General features: G+C 45.3%; 1 protein-coding gene across 3 annotated transcripts; it reads right to left on the reverse strand.

Moving 5' to 3' along the window:
* Positions 1–105: 105 nt before the first annotated feature.
* On the reverse strand, positions 106–26,102 carry AIFM2 (AIF family member 2). 3 transcript variants are annotated; one of them, XM_075000254.1, is made up of 9 exons: positions 25,900–26,102; positions 22,999–23,190; positions 20,137–20,252; positions 16,938–17,057; positions 9,641–9,733; positions 9,091–9,199; positions 4,999–5,151; positions 1,983–2,183; positions 106–260 (listed from the first exon to the last, which is right to left on the reverse strand). In XM_075000254.1, the coding sequence occupies exons 2-9, from the start codon at positions 23,171–23,173 to the stop codon at positions 106–108; spliced, it is 1,122 nt and encodes a 373-aa protein (XP_074856355.1). In that variant the 5' UTR covers positions 23,174–23,190; positions 25,900–26,102. The 3 variants fall into 3 exon arrangements, with proteins under 3 accessions (XP_074856355.1, XP_074856356.1, XP_074856354.1); XM_075000255.1 differs by having other exon boundaries at positions 25,785–26,102; XM_075000253.1 differs by lacking the exon at positions 25,900–26,102 and adding an exon at positions 25,192–25,361.
* Positions 26,103–26,657: the final 555 nt, after the last annotated feature.

The raw sequence follows: 26,657 nt of genomic DNA on the forward strand, positions 1-26,657 counted from the left end.
TAGCTTGTGTCATTTTGCTAATGATGCATCATTTACACTTTTCCAGCTTTGTTAATGCTATCTGATACCTGTGTTTCATTGCCACTTCATCATTGTCCTTTCTATCTAGGAGGGCATAGTTTGTCCCATAGTCTTCCAGCTCTTAGAAACAAAAAGGTCCCTGCTCTTGGCAATAGTCACCAAAAGACGTCCCACATAGTATCCATTAATCTGGCCTACCCCATCATTCCGGCCCATTGACAACAGGAAGGTTAATGATCCTAGAAGAGAGAAACATACATAGGTCAGCAGTCAAAAAAGTTGCAAGAAAAATCAAACAGCATGATAATCAACACCCATGTACTTCATAGCACAATGGGACCAAATTACATGGCAATAAATACAAGATTTTTTTTCCCCCAATGTTTTTCCAATTCTGTAGAATGCAGAGGTCTGAGGGATTCAGTTGTAGTGTTTTCTGGGCAGCCAGTGTTAGAATCTCCTTTCTCATGTATGCCAGGAAAATGGGGAACTTAACCATTTCTGCAGTTTATCTTCTCATCTCCAGAGACCTCAGCCACTCCTCTGTTCTCTGAGCTCTCTAGCTGTCCAATTAGCACTTCTGGCACACAAACCCCACCCAGGCCGATTCTACATAACAATGAAGGAAACATGCACTGCTGTACAGTTATTTACACCCACACGTGTACACACACACCCAGCACAGAGCAAGAAGGACTTCCAAACAGGTCCTTCAGGGCCAAGGAAGAAAAACCCAAAAGAGTTAGCAGAACACTGTGGCAAAATGAATGAATTCTGTAGCATCATGGACAAATGCTAAATTCCACAGCTGTGGAATCACAAACTCCTTAGCCAAATGGGTCAGTTCACAACCTTTCAATGATAGATTCAAGTATCTTGCAGACTTAGCTGGGCATCAGTTGTGCTCAAATTAAATTTTAACATTTTCACAACCATAGGGTATAAATGCTTATTATTATTATGAAAGCTGAGATTGTGGAGCAGAGTTCTTCAACAGAGGGAAAATTCTGCTCCAAATGTCAAGGAACCATAGAATGCACAGGATTCTGATGATGATTTTGCATTGTTATTCCCTTTATTCTTATATGTGAAAAAAGGGTGGGAAGTAGAACAAGATAATCTTGTTTTCTCCCTTTCCCTGACACCACAGTTAACCTTTGAGTTAGATGTTTTCATTTACAGAGAACTGATTCTTATCTTTCACATAAGTATAACTCCATGAATTCAATTGAATTATTCCCGATTCATGGCATTGTGTTATGTATGCACTTCTCCTCCTAAGCCTTGGTTTTAAAAAGGGTCAATCCAAGGCCCTGATGTAATTTAAGAAAACACTGGAAAGCTATCCCAGAGTGCCTGGAAAATACGTACACAGACTGGCATCAAAATCAAGTGGGCAACGGCACTCTGGTTGTCTAGTGTCCCACCGCTATAGCAACTAGCAAAGTAATGGCACTGGTAGATATTCACACAAGAAATCCTACTGACCTAAATAGGAACAGTAATTGCATGATAAAAGACTATTCATGTGATTAAGATTTGGCAAATTCTGGTCATAAGAGTTTAAGTCATGATATTTTGCTGTTCCAATGACTTAATATCACAGTTTGATTAAAAAATATTAAGACAGCATCTTTCTTTAAAGATGAACCACCATGTCCTCCCACTGGTATAAAAGTAAGCAGTAGGCACCAAAGGGAAGAACATTTCTAAGTACAGAATAATCAAACAGCATGCCTGTTTTGTTTTGTGTCAAAAGGTTTACTGAAGAGTTGACAAGAACATTTTTAAGAGGAAGAAAGGACTACTGTCAGTGAAATAATACTGAAATCCAAATTATTTCCCTCATCTCTAAATACAGTCCTGTGCAAGTTACCAGATTTCTTACAAAGCAATTCTATATGGAGATGATAAAAGGATCTCATCAATTAACACTTGTTATGAGCAGAGCCCAGTTTTACCTGGCTGGTAGGCTTTAAACGGTTTCTGTGTCAGACTGTTGATGATGTTTGTCACCACAATATTGCCATGGAGCCCAGCATGGTATGCCATCTTTGGTTCCTTCACATCAGCACAATCACCAATAGCATATATGTTATCATACCCTTCCACCTGGAGGTACTGGTTGACCTTCAAAGCACCATTGCTCACCAGCTTGTCCCCTGTTTAAAAATTACAAAAAGGTGCATTGCCTTTGAATGACATTGCATATCCAATGACAGAGCACCAGGGGAATCAATATCAACAGCTATATCATTAAGCGTTCAGTACAACAGTTGTATAACTTCTGTGCCACTGTGCAAGGGAATGACACTCGGCTTGTAAGAAGTCACTCAGACATGATGCATAATAAATGCTATTTGTTTGATGTTTCCGCTGGTGCTATCATCCCAGAGGCAACAGTGTATGCAAACCTGGAAAAGACTGGGCCAAATATTCAGCTAGTATAAATAGGCTTAGCTCAATTTAAGTCAGTGGAGCTATGACAACTTACACAAGTCGAGAACCTGACCTGAAAATGTCAACTTCAGTTCTCAGTCGTTTAGTTCTCTGAATTAACTTTCAGGGCCAGAATGAAAGGAAAGCCTGAATAGATTTGGTTGTTTAGGAATAATGAACAATCCAATCTTTGTCAAATGGTAACCAGTCCTTCTAATGAGAATTATAGAATTTTAAGACTGCATTATAGCACATTAATTCTAACCCACACGCATCCCTGCTCCTATTTTCAGGCACCTATATATTTCTGGGTGATAAGTTATACTTTGGACTGAAAGTTTTTATGAAATTTCTCAGCTAAAAGGTAAGTTTGGGGAGAATTTTACTATCTATCTTTTTCCATGAACAAATGGCGATTTCCCTGATTCCGTTTTAAATAAAGGCAACTGAACTCCCGTCCCCCACCCCTAAATGACTCAGTTACCCTTTTAAAACAGGAGATAAAGAATGGGTTTTATCCAGTGAAGATGTACCGTTCAGATGCTTGAAGGAATTTCTTTTGAAAGCTGTTCACTGTGGCTATGTCTACACTACAGATATCTTTCAAAAACAAGTCCTTCCAGAAGATCTCTTCCAAGAGAACTTCTTTTGAAAGAGTGCATCCACACACAAAAAAGCCAATCAAAAGAGCGATCTGCTCTTTCAAAGGACAGCGTCCACACAGCCCCATATCTTTCGAAAGAATGGGTCAGGGATCAAAAGGATCAGGCACCATGAGAACTGCTCTTGCGAGAAAAAAAAAAAAAAAAAAAAAAGGGCCTGTGGAGTGGTTACACTTTTTCTTTTGAAAGAAAGTACTTTCCCTGAACCGGGAGTGGAGGATATCTTTCTAAAGGAGAGCCACGTTCCTTTGATTTAATTTAGAAAGATCACTTGTGTATAGACGCTCTGCTGGATCTTTTGAAAAATATTGGAAGGACTTGCTAATGTAGATGTGGCCTGTATGTGTACCAGCACACTAGTTTCTGTTTTAGTCACACATGATATAATTCTCCAGACACACACCTGAAATAGTTTGAGCCAACCTACTCTGGATCAACAGGCAGAATTTGCTCCTCAAATCCCTTTTTCAATTTCTATCACGTGCAGCTCTACTAATGCTCACATTTTTGTCTTCCTCTTGAAAACACGGGAGACCAGACATGTAATTTAGTATATAATGAAATTGGCTTTTAATTTTAAGACATAAAATACTTTAATTGAAACATAATGCCCTTGGGATTGTTTTGTTGCATAGGTTGTTAAATAATTAACAAAGTAGGATTAGATGAACACCAGGGTGCAGATCAGCAAGCAGCATAATGTATCATAACTCCCTTGACATGACAGTGTTATAACAGCTGAGGATCTATACATGGGCATTTTAAAATGCAAGTATTAACTCTTCCCATATAAAGTGGAAAGTCCAACAAGTGTTATAGGCCCACTGCCAGGTGCGCCAGCTAGTAAAAGTTCCTTCCTTGTTACCCCCAATCATCTCCAATTGCTTTCTGTCTAGAACACTATTATCAGCACATAGATGGATTCATCACACTCACGGAAAATACTTGTTCTTATGCCACCAATCACAATTTAGCACATGTATGATTGCTCCTGTCCCAGAGCTATGAGTGTGGCGGCTCAGGACTGCAGTGCTCAGAGAAATGAGTTTAGCAGTGGATATGAAATTCTGGCTTCACTGAAGTGGAAGGAGTGTTGAAGGAGAACTTCAATGAGGGTACAATTTCAACCAGGATTACAATAGTAGGATACATTGGGAGTGTGGCTAACGTTAATGGTAGGGGAAGGTGAAAAGCTAATGCAAACCACTTAGACCATGTCTACACTAACACCCTCCTTTCAAAAGGGAGATGCTAATGAGACACATTGGGATATGTTAATGAGGCACTGCAATGAATATGTAGCGCCTCATTAACATAATGGTGGCCGCAGAACTTCGAAAGTGCCGCTTTCGATGGCATGCGGCTCATCTACACGGGGTCCTTTTCGAAAGGACCCTGCAGACATCCAAATACCCATATTCCTATAACCAAATAGGAATAAGGGGATTTTGACCTCTGCGGGGTCCTTTCGAAAAGGACCCCGTGTAGACAAGCCATGTGCAATTGAAAGCAGCACTTTCAAAGTGGCATGGTCACCATTATGCTAATGAGGTGCTACATATTCATTGCAGCACCTCATTAGCATATCCCATTGCATCTCATTAGCCACCCCCCTTTTGAAAAGGGGTGCTAGTGTAGACATAGCCTGAGTGTATAAATATACACCCTCTTCCAGAAACTTTCACCAAAGGGCCACTTTCTTTTCTGAAGTATATGCTTTAACCACAGAGATGAAATGTGCTTTAACTATACCAAGTTAAATGTCAATACCACTTGCACTTGGTCTCTAAATCACTGAACTGGGATAAAGTTTAAAATGTTTTATAACCTGTGCTGAAGATTCTTAGCCCTGCTCTGTGCTGTGGTTTTAACTTACCAAATGCACTGCTATATGCTGATGAATTGATCTTTATACCAGTGCAGAGAATCACCATGTCAGCAGTAACCTCAGTTCCTTTGTCTGTCTTCACTGCCATATTCTCCTGGAATTGGTTTAATGTCAGCGTATGTAGGTTGCTGACTCTCTCACCTGTCAGAAGAAGCAGTGTAGAAGTCTTCATGATCATCAGCAGGAGTCTGATTGGCCTTGCATGGCCAAGATTCTTAAAAAATTACTTGCTTACAAAATTAGACATATTACAAGCATGTCACAGCACAGTATTACTGAAAAAATTGGTTACTTTTTCACTGATACCACACAACTATAAATCAATTGGAATAAATATTGTACTTACCTTTCAGTGGATAGTCCATAGAGCAGTATAACCAAATCACTGTTTGAAATTTTAGTTTGTATTAGACTTAGCTAGTGCTTCTAGGTATACTGTCATAAAAACTAGGCAAATATCTAGATGAGCTGATGTACTCCTGGGAAGACATTGCATACCCTTGGTTGAGAACTTCCTTGGAGCACAAAGTGGGTCATTTTTAATAAAAATATTTTCATAAATACTATACATTTAGAACACATATTATAATATCTGTTCTATGCAAGACACACTAAAATATCTCCCAAAGTTTTATGTTAGAAAATCATGTTTCCGCCATTTGTTCCTTTCTGAGAGCTTATCATATTTTTCCTCCTGAATTCCCATTGTCCTTTTTATTATGTTCTGCGAGTGCCTTCACATCCAATGGCAAAGAAAATCCAGTCACTTTTTCATTATGCAGAAAGGCCTGATCTTGTAGCATGCTGAGTATCTCTCGGGTGCTGCTGAATGCTTTTCCTTTTCATTGAAGTCATTGAAAGAAGCTAATGCTCAGCACCTTTGAACCTAACATCAGGACTTAAAGTTTGAAAATGCTGACCAATGTATATGATTATGGACATAGCTGGTAGCCTGACACGGTTTTAAGACCTTCTTTTCAACTGTTTAAATATAGCTTTGTCAAACTGCTCAGGCTGAAATTTTCCATGCTGGCTGTCCCCATCAAACAGGCGTTCCCACACCCCCACTTCCACCTGAAAGCCTCAACTAAAACTGTTCATGCAATTTCAGAAAATAAGACTGAGGGGGGTGAGGAGGAAAGACATTGTTTTGTCAGTGTTAAAAGAAAATAGTTAACCAGTTTTGTTGTGACACTCTACAGCCTCTGTGCTTTGGAGAAGGAACATGAAATTAGTCAGGACAGCAGGCATTTGTCAGAGACATGTCTTTTGCCTTTCCTGTGAAAATTCATACAAATTTATCATTATATACCTTTGACAAGCTCAGTTTGCTTACGGGCAGTAGAGCCTTAAGAGTGTGCCAGCTCCATTCTCTGAGGCTGCATCAGTTCTGGACATACTCTGTTCCAGGCCTACAGGACCTGAGCAGGGCTCGTCTATAATTACTCCTCCCAGCTGCCTTGGGACACTGTGGTGCCACAGACTCAGAAACTAAACAAAGAGACTTCTCTCCTGCACTCTCAGTTCTGCTGATAGACCCATGCAGCCAAAGGAAGCAGATGATCGGAATGCAGAGAGATGAGAAATGAAGAGGGCTTGCATGGCTCACAGGATCAGCTCTGGCAGTGCAAAAATTGTTCCCCAGCATTGCCTTTGGCAACAACTCGTGAATGTTGGAGTCTTTATCCCACCCCCAACTTAGCTTCTTCTCATCCCCAAGACCATACTGAGGCATGTACATTGTCATTGCTCCATGAGCAAAAGATCGTTCTAAAACAGCGGTTCTTCAAGTGTGGTCTACAGACCACTAGTGGTCCATGGCTACCTTGCAGGTGAGCCACAGGCTTGGGGCTCCCCCTTCCCCTGCAAAAACAAGCAGGGAGTCCTCGCCAGTGCTCCAGCCTGGCTGCACTGCCTCCCACCCCTCAAGCTGAGTGCCACTGCCAGCCAGCTTCCCACTGGAGGGGCGGGGAACCCCAAAGCCTCACAGGCTAGATCCAGCTCCCAGGGAAAAGAAGTGGATCCAGTTCCCTGTTTGCCAGAGGTTTTCTACACTGCTTCCAATAGCTAGAATTGCAGCCAACAGAAGCAAGAAAGGGCAGGACGTGGCGGCAGCAGCGAGTGCGGAGCCAGATGAGCTGCCCCACATTCTCCTCATGCCCAAACGCCGAATCCCACTCCCCTCATGCCCAGACCCTACACCCCCATCCCCCGCACACACCCTCCCTCCCAGACCCTGCACCTGCTGCCCACTCCTGCCCAGACCCCCACCCCAGTCCTGCATCTTCCCTCCTGCTCTGACACCCCATCCCCACAATCCCCTATTCATTCCTGCACACAACTCCCATCCACTCTCAGGCCCCTCCTGCATCCTCACTCCTGGCCAGACCCCCAACCACTCCTGTACTGAACCTCACACCTAGAGCCCCCACCCTCAATCTGCTCCCGCACCCCCATTCCCGCTCCCCAGCACGCCCCTCCCACACACAGAACCCTTCATTTTTGGCCTCATCCCAAAGTCTAAGGGGCCCCATGAAATCTACTAGTCCTGGGACCACAGAGGAGTTAATCTGGCCTGGAGGAAATCCCGACCACAGTCCTCTCTCTCCTACTTACGCCCGCTACCCCCATGGGGCTGGCATGCCAGGAGAGTGAGGTATCTCAGTGAGGGGCAGGGATTTGTTTTGTTGTTTTTCCTTCTCAACTTTGTGTGGCTCCCAGCTGATTTTTCTGTGGGCAGTGACCCCCTAACCCAAAAGAAGTTCCCCACACCTGCCATCAATAAAGACAATCTTGAAATATTTTGTTTTGGACATACATTAATATTTTACTTTATTTAAAACTAAGTTTTGTAAACTAACATGATATATGCACTAACATCTAAATATAGGACCCCTTTGTTATAGCTGTGCATTTGTTTTTATGCTCCAGTACCTAATACAAATAACTTAGTATTTAAGGTATTTAGAGATAAGCAAGTACATTTTGTCACCCTGGGTGGTTGGTGGTGATCTGCTGAAAGGCTTACCTTGAGCAGGGTGGGCCGGAGGCCAGAAAGTTTTGAGAACCACTGCTCTAGAACAGGGGTGGGCAATGATTTTTGATGGGGGAACACGCCAAGAATTTGGAAGGTAGTCAAGGGCATTATATTAATGGAGGAGGTGCGGGGTCTGGGATGCAGGCTGGGTGTAGAAGAGGGAGTGCGGTGAAGGAGGGGACATAAGGTCGGGAAGGGAGTCTGGGTGAAGGAAGAGGTTGTGACCTCAGGCAAGTGATTGGGGTGCAGGGTCTGGGAGAGGGGCATGGGTGCAGGAGTGGATTCTAACCTGGTGATGGGGTGTAGGAGGGATTGCAGGGTCTAAGAGGCGGGATAGGTGCAAGGGGTACAGAGGGTCTGAATTGTGACCTGGGACAGTGGTGCAGGAGGGGGTGAGGTGCCTCAGGCGGCTCCCAGACAGCAGCCCAGTGGGACCCTCAGGAAGGCTTCCAGCCTGCCTGCGACGTCCTTGCATGCTACTCCAAGCTGCGAGAGGCATGTGCTCTCTACATGCTGCCTTCTGACCAATGGGCGCTGCGAGATTGTGCTGATGGTACGGGCAGTGCATAAAGCTCCCCCAAGTGCACACAGAGCACACGGCCCCTGCAGCTGTCTGCTTTGAGTGGTGTGTGGAGATGCAGCAGGAGGGAGCCTGTCCAAGGCTCCTGCTGGGCCACAGGATGTTAGCAGGCCATATTTTACTCACCCGTGCTCCAGAGAAGCGTTTTATGCTGGTTTGCCTAATGCAGCTCCAAGAAAGCTATCAAAGGGAATTTGTGTTGTATCCCATTGCAAGAGCAACTGATGGGTCTTCTGCTTTGCCCTGGAAATGCAGGGGAAAGTGCTGTGAACCCTGCTTCACGCAGCTGCTCCTCACAGATCTGGGTGAACAAGTACTGAAGGGAGCCCTGTTCAGTCTTCCTTGCCAAAAATAAGTGCCAGAGTTCCTTCCAGGGGAGGAAGTTAAAAATGGAATCTTTGAGAATTTTTAGAGACTCCATCTAAGTTAGGGAAATATTAAATGAAATTGTTTAAGAACCTACTTAACAAGAGATGCACTCGTTTCCTGAGAAGAATCTCCTTCACTTCCTGCCGGACACAAGGTTGGAGCTCCTCATCAGCCAGTGCGATTTTTGAGTGAATCAGAGTCACCTGTGGAAAATTGCAAGATGACAGCTTAGTGAGAAAGAACAAAAATCAACATAAAACTAACCTGAGCCAGACAGGAACAAATAGTACTTAAACAGGAGTGTGTGACTGCTGTCCCAGCAAGCAGGCAAAGAAACTGATGGACAAGCCTTAGGTAGGCTTCTGGATTTCAACATGCTTTCCATGGCAACAAAGTCAGAGTAGGGTAGCCAGGTGAGGGAAAGATCACTGGAAGGACACTAAGTTATACTGCTTCCAATAAGTCTCAGCTCCAGGAGATATTGCAAGAATGCTGGCGGTAAAGGAGCTCCGGTTGTGAGGGAATTCATAGCTACAGCAATCCCAAACTGATCTAGCAGAAAGTACTGTGCAAGAATACATAGAAGTCACCAGAAGAAAGAAGCAGTGGGTAGAGCATTAATTACTGTGTTAGTTGTTTATTACCTCTTTGTCTGGGTATTCCGTTTTGATCTCTGCAGCCATCTCAACGCCAGCAGCACCACCACCTATTATCACAATACGTGGAGATTTCTGGAGCTTGCAAGAACAAAAAACAAACAAGGAAATAGTATCCCTAAGTGACATGACTGCATACATAAAGCAACCTAGAATGAGGCACTCAAGCAGAAGACTCATTCTGGCACCACTAGTTGTGCACCTTTCCAACTTTCTCTAAGCCCTTGGAGAAAGCCTTCTTGTTAAAATTAAGTCCACACAGAAACTGTCTGCAACAAGGCATCCCTGGTCTTCTACCCTCTGAATTGAGAGGTGGAGCTATTGCAAATCCCATCATAATCTTGAAACACCCTTGGTAATTTTGGCCCTCAAAAACTCATACTCTTGTATTTCAGTGGGATGCTTTGGTTACTTGAGTCCTAGGAAAGGGCTGGCAACCATCAAACACACCTTGTTTACCAGATTTCAGATGAATTTCTACTGTACCAAATAGCCTCTCCACAGTGCACATTAGTGGGATAACACTGTAGCCTACAATATGTTATGAGGTGTGAGGGCGCATGTTTCATCTGCCCAAGAAGTGCACCTGTCACTTCATAAAAAAACCTTCAGGTAGTAAACCTCAGAGTGGCTTATTGCCATCAGACTCCAAAGCCCATTCATCTAAATCTACAACAAAAACCACCACACAACCCTGGGAAGTGGGGCAGGAAGGGTGCAGGAGTGCCACACAATATGTCTTTCTACTGAGAAAAATTGTATATGGAGAATGATAAATTAATAGTCAAAAGGGAAGTGGCTGTTACAGAATTAGGTAGGCCCAGCATTTTACATGTGCTGGAAAATTGTCACACCATTTTTAACATACTGGGTGGTGGAATTTTCTTCTTCCAGGATGAGATCCCAAATCTGCTACCTGGGCAGATGTGTGGCTGTGGTATCACCAGAAAGGTGTTTAGCAGGTTGGATTTCCCATTATGGATATATGGCCTGATGTCCATCCACTACTGTCACACCTTAGAGAATAAGATATTTTCTATTACAGGACCAGCAGGAGGCTGAGTTAATTGTGGCAGAGGCAAGGCTCTTCAGAGAAGACAGGCTGGGGAGCTGTAGGATAACTAAGAGCAGCTGGCTAAAGCAGGAGCAAGAACCTGGTACCAAAGGCCTGGCCATCACAGCCTGAGAGCTGAGCTTCAGCCAGGTAAAGCCTGGGAGTGGTGACTGACGAGAGGCAGCTTTGACGAGGAGGGCTGGAAGGGACTCCTCTGTAAGGAAAAGAGATGCACTGAGCTGTTGTAGGACTAAATAAACTGGTCCCCAAAAGGGGAATGGACAGGTGGTGTTTCCTGAGGAGGAAGAAGAAACAGAAATGGTTCTGCAGAGTGACTGCTCATCACAAAGAGCTGCGCTATTGGCAGCTGCCCTGTTACAAAGTCCAACAGTTTATTCTGACCATAGCTTTGTATTACAAGGAGTGTCACTACTTATAACACGCTTCGGAGCTCTGACCCACAGTTCTTCAACTGTGGTATACAGAATGCTGCAGGGCTCCACTGTGATTTAAATAACCACAGAGAAAGCCTCGATTGAAACTGACTTTTCCCTTTGTACTTTTCTGCAGAAAGGCGCTGTCTCAGAGACCGGGGGTTGATTTACAACTAAATGGAGCATTTACACTCAATTTCATATCTTATAACTACAATATATAAAAATGTTTGTGATATTATATAGCTTAATAGTTCCAGATCCTTAACTGTACATTTAGTCAGTAACTAAAGGTGAAAATAACTTAAAATTTCTTATAGGTACTGACCTACTGCAACCTGGGTCCCTGCCTGCTCTTTAAATAGCTCCGTGCTGGCTCTTGCTGCAGCTCAGCCAGGTCTTGCCAGAGCTGTATATCTGGGTGCACCTGCTTATTTTCCACCTCTGTCAGTAACACAGACTGAGTTATCCAGCTATTCTGTGACAAGGTGGTAAGGTGGTAACTGGAATTTAATCCCTCATACAACAGAGCAACAAAGCCACCTTAAGTCTTTCAGATATGCAACTTTATCAAAACATGTTTCATACTTACAACTAAATGATTTGTTAAACAAAGGCATTTCATATAGTCATGGAACTTAACCAATTTCAAGTCAGCCTGGAAAAGTTCTCATATACACTACGCGAAAGTTCCTTATTGCTTAAGTCTTTTCAAAACGAGACAGTCTCAAGTTATTTAAGCCACCCTTCAAACCTTTACAATGAGTACGTCTCATCCACTCCCTTATTTTAGTTCACAGACTGGAAGAGACAAGCCTTCCTACTGATTCAACTCCCAATCTATTTTGCAGCTTTGTGTAAATTAGTCCAAATGAAGTAACTATTTCCTGTGCTTCCAAATGAGGCTCTTGCTGTCAAAAAGTTAGCTTGGCACATTCATTTCTGGTTCCAGGCTCTCAACTAGTAACTTCCAGTTTAGCTGTGACTTGAAAAACAATCAAAATATACTGCTTCAACGGTTCACCTCCCGTTCTGAAATGTGTTGTGGTAGGGCAGTGCTTTTTTTGTGCCGGTACTCCATACTGGCATTTTGGCAGCCTAAGCCAGGATCTCCGACAAGGTGGGGGTGGGAATCCCATTGTCCCCATGGCTGGGAGCTGGCAGGTGTGTGGAGCCCCACCAGCAAATCCAGTCCCGGGGACCCAGCTGGGGAACACTGGCAGCCCTGAGGCTGGGAGCTAGCTGGGGTGCAGAGCCCTGCCATCCATGGCTGGGGGTACACTGCCAATCCTGGGTCCGGGAGCCCTTCTGGCAGCTCGAGCCCCAGGGACCCTGGCAGAGATCAAGGAGGTGGGGAGTCAGCTGAGTAGTGGCTCCTTTTTCGTTGGGAAAAAAAAGCACTGTGGTTGGGTATGACTGGGGGGAGGGGAGGAGAGAGCGATAAGGTGTGTATGTCATAGCACCATCTTCTGCAGTTAGTCATCTACCCTGGTACTTTTGGCAGAGAATGTTGGCAAGACACTGAGGTGGAGTAAGTGCTTGATCCACCCCATTTCTTCACTGCCTGGAATCTAACCATTGCCGGGCGTTCCTTCAATGTCACTTGAAATTCCTTTCCAAACAACAACCGTATCGGCAGTCTTTGTGCCATTTGTCCAAGGTTATGGAAACTATTTTCAGTATTATCCAACGTATCTTCTGTGTTTCTCTTTAGTCCAATGTGAACTACTGTGGCTGCACCAGTTCTATCTACTTTGTTATGATTCTTCACAAGTTTTCAGAATAGGCCAGTTCTTAATAAGTAGCTCAAACCAGTCAACCACTGAACTCCACTGTATATCTTGGAGAATTAATTTGAATCTTCCTACTCTCTTAAGTGAAGCCTAAACAAAGTGATTATGGGAGTATTTTGCAATTTCAACATTTTCCTTAACTCCTTTGTTTAAAAGGTGTTTAAAAGGTAATGAGCACTGCACATTATCAATTTCAGGTTCCCTTCATTATCTTCTAGATTTCTTTTTATATTTGATACATTTGCAATGCAGTCTGTGATAAAACTATGCATTTGAAACGTAAATTTGTGTTCAATTTTTTTATAGATTTTACTGCTATTTTAAAGCATTCTGCTGTATGAGCAGCATCTAATTGTTTCTGTAAGTTCGACAATAACATTTGGCAAAATTTGCAGATGATAGAGAATTGCTCAAGACAGTAAGGTCCACATAAGAATGGGAAGAGCTACGAAAGAATCTCACAAAACTGAGTGAGCAGACAACAAAATGGTGATGAAATTCCATGTTAACAAATACAAAGTAATACATATTGGTTGCATCTCTCTAAGCCAGGACTCGCTGGTCTGGCAACATCCATGGGCCAACAGAACCATAGATGTTCCTGGACCAGAGAGCCCTGGCAGCCAAGAGTCCAGTTGCAGGAGGGCTAGCAGCCAGTAACGCTCCTGTGGCCAGGAGCCCTGAGGGGCCAGAGTCCAGCTGCCTAGCTGGGGCCAGCATCCCGGTAGGCTAGCAGCAGAGGGACTGGCCAGAGCTGGCAGAAGCGAGGCCAGGCTGGCAGAAGTTAGGCCAGGCCCAATGTCCAGCACCCTGGTCAGAGCTGACAGCGAGTTAGGCCTGGCGTCTGGCAGCTGCGGGACCAGACCCAGAGGCAGCAGTGTTAGGACTTGCATCTGGCAGGCTAGCCAGGCTGGAGGCAGGGTGGCCAACTGGAGCCAGAAGTGGAGATGGTTCAGAAAAGGGGAGGGGAGGAGAAAGTTTAGGGGTATGGAATGGCTGCTAAATGGGGAGACATCAGTAAGACTAGGACTTTTCATCTTGGAAAAGAGATGACGAAGGGAAGATACGGCAGAGATCTATAAAATCATGAGTGGTGTGGAGAAAAAAGACAAGAAAAACTTATTCCTTCCCATAACACAAGAAGGGTGGGGGGGGTCGCCATATGAAATTATAAGCAACAGGTTTAAAACAAACAAAAGGAAGTATTTTTTCACACAACATACGGGCAACCTGTGGAACTCTTTGCCAGACAAAGTTATGAAGGCCCAGACTATAACAGGGTTCAAAAAAGAATTAGCTAAATTCACGGAGGACAGATTCATCAATGGCTAATAGCCAGGATGGGCAAGGATGATATCTGTAGTCTCTGTCAGAAGCTGAGAATGGGCGGCAGAGGATGGGTAACTTGATGATTGCCTGTTTTGTTCATTACCTCTGGGACACCTGCATTGGCCACTGTTGGAAGACAGGATACTGGGCTAGATGGATATTTGGTCTGAGCCAATATGGCCACTCTTATGGCATCAGAAGATTAAGTAGTCTTTAGCACATATTACTGGATCTTTGTATATATTGATCCACCCATCAAGACTCAGATTAACAGTCGTCCTGTCAGTGTTTTGCATACTGTTCAGTTTCCTTCTCCTACACAATATGCAGCAGTCTCATAGCAATGTCTGCTGTAATGGGTGGAGCGTGACATGATTTAATCATTATGGAACAAGGCTCTGAAGAGTTTGTTGTGAACTAGATGAAAGGGTTAACCTGTTTCATTTTTGCAACAAGTAATCTTTTCACTTATGTAATTTTGCTCCAATTTGCTGGTCCTAATTTCAAACTCATGGGTTTATGGGATGAAGAAAGTCTCTGATACAGGAAACTGATTATCTTCTTGGTTATAACACTGCTTAGTTGTACCAGCAGATGATGGAAGTTCATTACCTCTTATGTCTAAGCTAGGGCTTGAAAAAAATTGGTAGTGTCCGTTATCAAGTATTACTCAGTGTACTACTTCATAAAATAATTTTGAGATCCTTCCTAGTGCAGCAGTTTAACCCACTGTTTAAATGATTTATTCTAAATCCAGATCTGTAGGGAAATTAAATAAAGATTATCCATCTCTAAATTCTTAACTCTGGGAATATAAAACAGCTTGGCTACATCTACACTACGGCAAGCTGTCGACACAAGTTACCCTCAGAAGAGGCCTCCTGGCAAAATTTCTGTTGACAGATCACGTCCACACACAAGAGGGGCTCGAAAGAGCAATCTGCTCTGTCGACAGAAAGCAGCCAGACTGCTCAGACACTCTCTCGACAGATTGGCCAACTGGAAGCTCAGCAAACAGGGCTGCCCAGTGGGCTGGAAGCCCTGTCTGTCAACAAAAGGGCCCCTGGAGCATCTACACAGTTTTTTGTCGACAATTTTATTCCTCAATGCAGAGAGACACAATGTCACTGGCAGATGGGCTGGGCTGTGTCGACAGTCTGTCGACACAGCACATTTTGCATGTAGATGCTCCACAAGTTTTTTTTGACAAAAGCCCAGTTTTTTCAGAAAAACCCTCTGGTGTAGAGGTAGCCCTTGAGTTTAACTGGTTAAGTTCATATGTGCCTAATAAAACTTTAAACCAGTAGAGTTAAACTTGGAAGTTGAATTATAGTGAACAATGAGATCGTTTCAGAAGCTGAACAGTAATCGTAACAGTGAAATTGACAGACTCCCACAAAGAGTTATCCTACCAACTATATTCCAAATGCAAATATTTTGAAACATTATAAATAATCCACACAAAAGTTAAGCTTATGACCATCTAAACTGTTTACTAGCACAGTAAGACATGGCAGGCAGTCCATAAAAATAGGGCAAAAAAAAATGAAGTTTACTAACAGTTGATCCTGATTGTAGACATGTCTGAACAGTCACACATACTGACAAATGAGCCTTGCAAGGTCTGTTGCACTTCTACATTTCCTTTTTACTCAGAGATGCATGAATGTCATGAAAATATTCCCAGAGACTGTTTCTTTACGATCCTCAGCCATGTGGCCTTTCCCAGTCTCTCCACTCCACAGTTCCCAGGTGTTGAAATCAACACTAGACGCTGCACTCTGAAGAGTGCTATCCCCTTTTCGTCCCCTACCCCAGAATCCTATTCTGGCCCCGGTGTCACTCCTTTCTGCTTCCACACGCTGCTGCTTCCCCCTGGTTACAGACCTAAAGTTATGACATTCCAGGGAACACTCTGGACCAGAGAGGGGCTGAGTCACCCCTGTTCTGCAAACCTGGGTGCCTCACAGTGCTCTGCTGCTGTAGTTCCCACTATCTGTGTATAGCTGCAGCCTACCAGTCACACTCTGGATTCCACTAGTGGTCGTTCCCACTTGCAGAGTGTCCCCAGTATAATCCCAGGCCTGTATTTCCCCAAAAAACGTATATTCTGCCCCATCCAGTCTTCTCCTAACAGTCCAGACACTAGGTCTGTTGCCAGCCCCCATAAAGAGACCAGCACAATAATTTTCTGCCATAAATGGAGTTATCCACATGGTTCAGTTTAGACACCACTGGATTAATAAATTAAAGAACAGAACAGGTTTAACCAAAATCAGATAGTTTTGAGCACAAACATGAGGGATGAAAAATTACAAGATGAAATGCTTCCTAGTACTAAAACTTACCCTAGACTTGGTTCAAGGTGAAGTCCTCTACTGCATGTTTAAAACCTTTGAGAATACTGCAGATGTGTTAAGGTCTAAAATTATCATTCAAAGGTCAGTTTTAAATAGAAAAATAATCTTATTTCAATAAAATTTATCCATTTTGCAATCCCCATCTCTGATCCACGCACTACTGCATTATAATTTCCCATTTATCCCTCATTTCCAAATTTGGATATTGCCAGAATTTTACCAATAAGAGCTCTCACCATAACTATAATTTCTGAAATCTCTGTCAAAAGGACAACGCCACCCACCACTTTTTCCACTGGTAGCCTTCAATCTTACCTCTTTGACCATGTCTTCATAAGTCTGAATGGCAGTTTCCATGTCAATTATCTGGTTCAACTTTCCAGGGAAAGGCCCTTCACTGCCTGTTGCCAGGATGAGGTGAGAGTAGGAAAGCTCCTACAACGGGAGATAGTGGAATCAGACATCACTTGAGAACATGGGCGGTTGGGTGAACCTGCTGCTGGGGGAGGTAAGCTCCCCAGTCTGTGTGCCTGCCCATGCTCCAACCTTTCTAGGCCCTGCCCGCTACGCACTGTAGCGTATTTTCCCCACTGTCTCCTTCATCTCTCTGCTCACCCATTGCAGCCAAATCCTTGAACCCAAATGTAGCAAATGACATTTGGGGGAGAAATAACCCACTCTTCTAAAATTTGAACAGTAACAGAGAGGTAGCCATGTTCGTCTGTACTCCAACAAAACAAAAGAGCAGAAATGTAGCTCTTTAAAGACTAACAAAATGATTTATTCGGTGATGAGCTTTCCTGGGACAGATCCATCAGGTCTGATGAAATGGGTCTGTCCCAGGAAAGCTCATCACCCAATAAATCATTTTGTTAGTCTTTAAAGTGCTACATTTCTGGTCTTTTGTTTCTTTTAAATTTGCTTCTAAAGAAAATGGAACGTTTTTTCCCACAGCATGCCAGATTGTGAAGACTGGACATGTAGAAGGTACTTGATTAAAAGCACTGAATTTGGGAATTAAAAAATATTTCGTCACAGACAGGTTTTTTTTTTTTTAGTATAAACCCTGAAGTTTGTCAGAGATTTGCAAAATCTTTGTAGTAAGGACAAGTCACTCGTCCCACAGAATACAATGGTAAATATTATGGAATATATGGTGCAGCTCTTCTCTGTTTTATATTTTCTTCATCAGTATTTCTAAACTGATTTTATATTTTAAATATACTCTTAAGACCTCATAGGTTAGTGACTCCAGATTACTACATATTTAAACTCACTGAAACAAAGACACTATTTTAAATTAATCAGGGAGGTTTAGCGTGTTAATAACAAAGTTCATTGCTGTTAGAAAAAGGGAACACTAATTTTTCTGTGATTTTCATAACGAGACATGTTTATGAAATTTTATTGTATGTTTACATTAAAATATGTTTCCAAATATTTCAAGCATAACAAAGGATTTTGTAGCTTAGTAAGCCACTGATTTTGGTGGAAGATTCTCTTAAAAATAGTTCACCAAATAGCCAGAGGTAAAAGGGAAACACATTTGTCCAGTTATCTGGAAGAAAAGGAATGTTGCCTGTTTAAGGCTCTCTTCAATGGTGGCGGGGGGGTGGCGTGTAAGGGAGGAAAACAAGAGTAGGGCTGGATAGCAAAGACAGGAAAACTTTGGAAGCAAGTTCTTGTACTGCAGTAATTAAAATGTGATGGGCTATCGCAGCATCTTTTCTAGGTGTGAGCAGTATGCAAAATGGGCATTGTGGCTTCAGTCCAAGTTGTGACAGACAAATACGCACATGACAAGTTATCACCAAATCTGCCTCTCTCACTGGCCATCTCTGTGGACTTTAAAGGCTGAATGGAAGTGATGCAGACATAGATACACTCTCCGGGTGCCCCATGCAGAAAAAGGTGAAAAAGCTTTGGCAGGGCACTGGCGGGAGGCTTACGCTGCTGCTGTCCATATATTTATCCCGCGATTGAGGCTTCTGGACAGTTAATTTAGCAGCAATAAGGAAGGGAATGGTTAGCCTGAGGACCTGATTGGACCTGTGGTGCAGCATTCAGTCCTCCCCTACTGCATAGTTGCTATGTTCTGCTTCCCAGTTCAACCCAGTGTCCAGTCACTTTGATAAGCAGGAAGCTAGCTCACAAGATGTGCGTTGGGAATGAAGGATTCAGAGGCTGCCCAGTGAAAAACTACAATTCAAGTTGGGCAAATGCCCCAGATGCTTCTCTTATTTTAGATTTGAGCTTTAAAGTGGGTTTGCGTGGGGCACGCTCTGCTATGGTCACTTTGCACAACAAGTGGGTTGTCTGCACAGAGCCTAATACTATCTCAGTTCACAGGCACTGACTACACAGGTGCTGTGCAGCTGGTGCACCCATGGGAAAAAAAAAAGTGAGTGCGCAGCACGCACTGGCAGCCCTGCAGGTCAACACCTTCCACCCAAGCACCTCCTGTCCACCATTAATCATCTGTTCTGCAGTGTGCAGGAAAGGCTGAGACAAGCAGGGACAGGAAGAGGCAGGGGGCATAGCCACTGGAGGGCCTGGATGGGCTGCAGCTCACTCACTTAGCATCCAACCAGGTCCAGCCAAATCAGGACCCAAGCCCCCTGAATCCATAGGCTGAGACTCCCGACCCCAGCTGTGTGTCTGTCTACCCAGCTGCGTCCCTTTCCTGCCGGTGCCACACTTTGCTGTCCAGGTCTCTGGCCCCAATACCTGGAATGTGCCTTGTGAGGGAGTGTCTGGGCAAGGGTAGCATGGGGGCTGGAGGACAGCAGCATATGATGCCAGTTCCACAGGAACATGGCCATGCATCCAGACAGTGAACCATGTTGGGGCAAAGTTTGAGCCCTGGTGATGTTCCCCACCACCCCATGGGCACACTCTGCAGCCTATACCCCCAGGCAGCCTCATCTTTGTGTGCCTGCTGATTGATAAATGTCAGTTGGGGGGCTGGGGGTAGGTAAGCTCCCCTTCCTCCTGTCCACCATCATTGCCTGCTCATCCAGTTTTTCCATCCTAGATATGTTGGCTTGAGGGTAGGGGCATTAACTACTGCAGACACAAAGAAGGGGGTTCAATCAAATAACCACTGCAGTACAGAATGGTACTTTTCCCAGGAATGATGCCTCAGGCACGCTTTGAATGGCCCAGAAATAAAGAAGTTCAATACTCTAAAAAAATTCCTCTCTCATTCTTATCGGCTACCACTTCCACATTCAGAGCCCAGGAAGTTCTTTTACATTTTCTGGATTCTGAGCTTCTTATCCAATGGGGCAATGGAAGACTATCACATCAATTATCACAAATTACCAACACGGCTTGAATTTCAAGTGGCATTGCCTCAGCCAGTAATTTGTGATCCGTCCGGAGAGAGAAACCCTCTTAAGAAACAGAGTAACTCTGAATGAGAGAGTGAAAAGGAAACCATCTGCTCACTGCTTCATTTGTACAGTAAAATTATCCATCAGAAGTCAGTTAACTCTGTCCCCAGTGCACTCACCACATCATTGTTCAGCAAGACCTTCTGCCTCACTAGATCTATTCCAACAACCTTGGCTTGTCGGAAGCTCTCACCGAAGGTCATAGAGTAAGAGATGAAGGTTTTCTTGGCAAATCCTGAAACAAGAAGAGGTTAATGCCATATATATATATATCTTGGTAAAGAAAAAAGAAAAGTAGGGGGACTAGAAAGCCGTATTTTCCACTTTGTTTCCAGAAGTCCTATTCAAATGGCCCACTTCTGAGAATCTGCTTTCTTGTCACACAGCATAAAGGCCTGCTCTAGGAAACCAGTGTCCTGGCATCTACTCTCTCCACCACACACTAAGACCCAGAAAGTTTTGCTTCCGTTTCAAAAGAAAGCATATAATTACAGATGTCTCTACAAAGGGGCATCCTGGAAAACTAATCAAATGAAGAAAAGTATGAATGCTTACTTAAAAAGCATTAAGCCCCTCTGTGGAAGCTATTATTAAAGTAGCTTTAATTCAGTTTAATTCACTTTCAAAGTGAATTAAACTAAAGGAATTAAGACCACTTTCATTCAGAGGGCTTGCTCTCATGTACAGTGGTGCAGCTGCACTGGTTCAGCTGTAGAGCTGCATGTGACGATATCTGTACACTTACAGGGGCGCTTCCTCTCATTGGCACAGCTAAGCCACCTCCCAGACAGACAGTAGCTATGTTCACACAAGAAGATCTCTCATCAGTTGCGTGCCGGCTACATGGGGGCTTCAGTAAGTTTAAGTTTGATGCTCAAGGAAGTGAACTTCTCATTCATTTGATGATCAGTGTAGGTCTGCAGTACAGACCTGTCCTCAACGACAGTGTTCGCACTGGGTTTCATTGCTGTTTAAGTGATCCACTTCAAATTCACACCTTCAGTTAATTTGCCTTGTTTTTCCTTGAAGTCCACATGCAGACAAGCCAGAAATCTCATGTGGAATCAAGTGACTGAGGGAATGTGTGTTTCATAAGAAAAACACAACTCAAGCCGACAAGGCTAAGCCACCTTAACTTTAAGGATAGAGCAGCAATTTTACAACTATGTTCCGTGGACTCCTAGTAGAGCCCTCTATGGCAAACCACAGAATGAATATTGATACTAGATGTCTGGAGGCGAGGTGGCTCCCTGAAAATCCCTCAAGGTGTGCCACTGGTGTCGGAATGAAAGAGTTGGAGGAAAAAACATGCTATTCCTTGCAGGGTAATCACGGGCCACAAGAGGAGCTATTCTCTCCACAGCAGAGTAATGAGTAGCATTACAGGAGCTGTCGCTGCAGCAGAATAATAGACAGCAGGTCTAACACTAACAAAAGGAAGTTCTTCCTGCAGTGCATGGGAGGCCTGTGGAACTCCTTGCCGGAGGATGCTGTGAAGACCAAGACTACAACATGGTTCAACAAAGAACTAGATAAATTCATGCAGTTTAGGTCCATCAGTGGCTATTGACCAGGATGGTAGGAATGGTGTCACTAGCCTCTGCTTGTCAGAGGCTGGACATGGATGTCAGGAGAGGGATCACTCAGTGACTACCTGTTCTATTCACTCCCCCTGGTGCATCTGGCATGGGCCACTGTCAGAAGACAGGATACTGGGCTAGATGGACCTGTGGTCTGACTCAGCATGGCTGTTCTTATTTTCTTAATGTATTGGATAAAGATACTAGATGTTAGGAGGCACACCATTTTAACTTAGATCTAAATTTGGTCTCATGCTATTTGACAGCATTTATTTTGTGACTTTTTACATTAAGTTCAGTACCAGGATAAGTATGAGAACATAGAGGCAAGCTGAAAGGAAAGGAAGTGGGTTTTTCATACTAGCTGATCAATGCTGTGATGAGAAAGTCATTAAGTTGTCATTCATCTATTACAACGCTGCAGCGTATCTTCAGTAGGGATGTAACTGGCTTAGCTACATCAGCCCCAAGCATTCACGTGAACACAGGCATACCCATGCTACACATATCACCTGCCACCATTCCCTCTCCTTCCCTCCCATCCTCCCCAATAAAGCCAAACCAAAAAAACAAAAAGGACAACATGCCTGAAGATGGCTTTGAAATTATTTGGGGTTTTTGTTGTTGTTGTTTGTTTGGGTTTTTTTTGTTTGTTTGTTTGTTTTTTAAAGAAGTTGAGCTGAAAGTTCTTATTTGTTTATGGGATTTTGAACTTTTGAGGTTACATTGTCAAACCTCTCTCCAACCTCAGGGACTAAAATACATTGAAACTGAAGCTCAGATTCTCTAATAATTCCATGACTGCTGGAGCTCTAAAGGAAAAACCTAACACTGCAGGGGTCTCAGCAAAATCTTGCCACTAAAACGCCAGTGAAGATAAGCCTAAGATCCTGGAGAATCTTAGCTATGAGGTTTATGCTCCACTGTTAGAATAACATTCTAACTGTCCAAGAGGCTAAAATAGCAATTCAGAGTAGCACTTATCTTTCAAGTTCTTGGGCATGGTACAGTGATTGTCTTTAAATCTTCACAAATACCTGTACAAACAGTGTTTCCCCATGCCATGGGAAACTCACAGCTGCCATAACTTCATAAATTTGCTTTTTCAGACAAGTACTATTGGGAACAACTTGCATTTGTGCAGTCGCTGTGGAAGTGAATCAAAAGTCTCCAGCTCCAGTTTCTCAGAAGGCAGGAGAGGTCTCACACTTATTAACATATAGAAAATGTTTTGTTTAACCACAGCTGAAGACATTTTTTTCTATTGTGGAATCTTGCAAAAGCTTTTTAAGCCTGTGGAGCTCCTTTCTGAAAGATGATCTGCACATCTCCCAGCATGGTCGACAGACCACAAGGCACCAGAGATGGTACAAGCACTTTAGGAAAAAGCAAATATGTTACCGCTCTCTACAGAGGCCCGGAGAGCACCCACGTTGTGGTGGAATGCATCCCTCATATCCACCAGAACAAAGGGGATTCCCCAGGACTTCAGTTGTGTGGCAGCTGCAATTCCCCCGAAGCCTCCTCCAATGATCACAACGTGCACTGAGTCATCCACAGACAGCTTGGATCCCATCCTAGATAGCAGAGCTCCTTCAGGGAAAAAAGCCAAACAAACACATGCACTAAGTAGAAGGAAAACAAAGAGTGGTTAACAAGAGCTCCTAACCTGTGGAAAAATAAGCACTTGATCACTGATCCCACAAAGACTTAATAATCCCACTAAAATTGTGACAAATTACGTACTCCAAGTCAAGTCTTTGTAGGTTCAATGGCCAATGGTGTGTTCCGGAGAATTACCAATGCAAAGAGCTAGTAGTGGAACCGAAAGGATCATATGCCAGGCACTAGGTTCTTTATTGTATTCCTATTTGCTTCCTGCAAGGGCAACAACTCAGACATCTGGCACAGTTCAAAGTGTACAGCATTACCTGAGGCACAGGTACCTTAGAAAAGGTGTACAACATCATGATGGGGAGAGATCCCGCAGTCCTTAACATACATGTCAACTGTCTCTCTTGATCCGATACCACTCTGGGCTTTTCAGAGCAGCCCGGAGGTTAGAGAACAAGACTGCCTCCAGACATTAGGGGCCATTGCGCATTAAAGTGAGCTCCCTGCCCTGCCTCACCTTTTCTCCCTGTGGGATTCTCCCAGGGGTGAGGAACTCCAGATTGCAGTTCACATCTGGACCACAACTTCTCTAGATCTGGCCCCTGCAGCTTGCGGCTCCCCTCCCTAGCATCCAGCCTGCAGAAGCTGGGCAACCCAACGCCTGGCAGGCTGCCTCAAACAAGCCAGGGCTGGATCTGCCCACGGGCTCTGCCTCATGGGCAGGAAGCGGTAGCACCACCACCATCACCACTGCCACCTGTGCTGCCCGGCTGCCACTGCTACTCCTGCTCTCCTTCTCCCACCCCCAGGCTGAGTGAACAGCTGCCCCCAGCTACCTGGAAAAGCTTTTCTCCCCACCTCTCCCAGGCACTGCCTCCCACACTGCTCTGATTGACCAGAATTCCAGTGCCCCTCCACATCACTCAGACCCCCTTGCCCCCAGCCCTCTCCTGCTCCCCTCCTGCTCAGCCAGCCAACCACCCAGATCCCCTAACTCCAGCCCACTCCTGCACCTTCTCCCCCACTCAGACCCCACACCTGCTCCTTGGCAGCTCCCTACCACACCCTGAATCTGAACCACCCACCCTGGACCTGCAGAAGAGTTAATCTGGCCTGCAGAGAGCCCTGAACTTCCACCCTTCTCCCATAGCTAGAGGAGGAGGAGGAGGAGCGGCATGTCTCAGTCACAGGCCACAACTGTGAGGGTTCTGTGGGGAACGGGGCTGGAATTTTTGTTTTTTGCTTCTCACTTTTATGTAGGCTCCTGGCTGATTTTTCTGTGGGCCAGTGGCCTCCAACCCAAAAAAAAAAAAAAAAAAAGGTTTCCCCCCTTGGCAGTAAGGCAAAGCAGGAGAGACCGTGGGAGCAGCCAGTAGCCACAAGGCCTCCTCTGACTTTGCTTCACGTGTTCTGCATAGTCACAGTCCCCATTCTCCTCTCCGTGTTTCAGTGAGTCAGGGCAAAGACCAAGGTTAGCCTCTCTCTCCCTCCTCTCATGTCACCCTCTCAAAGGGAGAAAGAAATGGCACAGGACAGAGCGATGTAGCAAACCAAACTTCCCCCCGGAATAAAAGAACCCCAGGTCAAAGCAAGACAGAAGGGAAATGATCAGCACCTGAACAACAGTGCCATGGAATTACAGGCCCTTTTCCAGGGACAGGAACAGCCTTTCTACCGGGGGAGAATTCTGGATTGGGGCTGTCTATTTAAACAGCCTGAAGCAAGAGCTAATTAAAAGCTAAATACCGACAGAGAGGTGGCGCTGGTAGTCCGTACTCCAGCAAAGCCAAGCAGCAGCAATGTAGCACTTTAAAAACTAATAAAATGACTTATTCAATGACGAGCTTTCGTGGGACAGACCTACTTCTTCAGATCCTAACCAGCGCACCCCACTGACCCTCCCCGGCCCTCCTGCGGACAGCAGAGCCACACAGGGCTGGTGCTACCAGCTGTAAGTTCCCATGTTTACCCACGTCTTACTCATTTATTGGTCACGTGTCATGGCAGAACGGCGACCACCACTTTGCATGGTTAGACCCCGCCTCTGGACACAAGTCAAACCCCAAGACGACTCTTGGGGGGTTATTTTAAAGAAGGGTTAAGTAACAGCAGCAGATTGGTGCTCAGGTGCGTGCGCTCGGTCACCCCCCAGATGGGCTCAGGAAACACTCCCACTGCGGAAGACAGAAGGCAGATTTCCTACGCTGGGAAGTCCCAGCAGCGGGCGGCCGGCACTGCAGTGCTGCTGCTCACAGGCTCCGGCTAAGGGCCAGGCTCCGCGGCTCCCAGGCGGCTGGCCGCAGCGGCACGCGGGGGACCCGCTCTGAGCTGCACTTCTCCTCCAGCCGCGCGCCGCCCGTGGCGGCAGGCGGAGGGGCCGGGCCCCGCCTCGCCGGAGCGGCGGGCCCGGGAGCGGCTGGGTCTCCGGAGAGCAAGGGGGGGAAGCCTCCTGCCCGCCGGCCCCTCTGTGCAGCGCTGCGTAAACCAGAACCCGAGAGACCGAGCCGGCACTCCCCGCGGAGCACAGGCGCTGCACGGACCCGCCCTGCAGCTTCTCCCCAGGACTCGCCAACCTCTGCTTTCCCCGCCAGCCGCGCAGGGCCTGGGCGCTCCGCGGCACAGCCCGGGGAAGCCCACCACTGTCTCCGCCGGTCAGCTCCTTCCAGGCGGGGCGAGCCCTGGCCTTACCTCCCGCGGCCACGCAACGAACTCGGCTCAGCCCCTGGCTCCCAATCCGCTCCCCCCTCTACTGAGCCGGCTCCAGCCGCCCTCTGGCGGAGTCCTGCGCGGTGCAGCTGCTTCCGGCCCCCGCGCTCACACCAGAGTGGAGCTGAGCTGCTCTGAGGCGGGCTGACCGCTGTGGGTCAGGCCCCTGTGAGTCATGGCTGCGGGAGGTAACAGCCACTACAAGACATCGGCTCCTAGCTCCCCTCTGCGCAGGTGTGTAGGCCACTTCCCTTATGTAGCTCTGACTCTGCTGTTTCCTGCAGCTTCCTCCAGCCACTCTGACTGGAAGGCTGCTTCACTCCTCTCTCTCCTCCCAGCGCTGGCGAGTCTTTGCTCTGTCCCTAGGAAAGCTGCACTGGAAGCACAGCCAGCTAAAGAATGACCAGTTGCTGGGATCTTTCCCTGCCCTAGAGGAACAAGTACAAACATTGTTTAAATTACCCTTAAAACTTTCCCATTTCTTTCCAACTCTCCCATTTGCAGGGAATGACAGTACTCCCAGTGGGGGAGGGCAGGGAATATATCCTTCCATTTAGTTCCACTTCTGATGTGTCTGACAGACTCCTGTACAATGGGCGAGGTCAGATTACCAGGTAGGGCCCAGGCTGGGGACTGCAACCAAAAGAGCGAAAAGAGCCGTTTTTTCAAATTTGGTTACAAAATCAATACTTCAAGTGCTGCAATGCACATGAGTACAAGACAGTCCTTAGTAAATAACG

Source organism: Carettochelys insculpta, chromosome 7 (genome assembly GCF_033958435.1).
Source record: "Carettochelys insculpta isolate YL-2023 chromosome 7, ASM3395843v1, whole genome shotgun sequence".
NCBI lineage: Eukaryota > Metazoa > Chordata > Testudines > Carettochelyidae > Carettochelys > Carettochelys insculpta.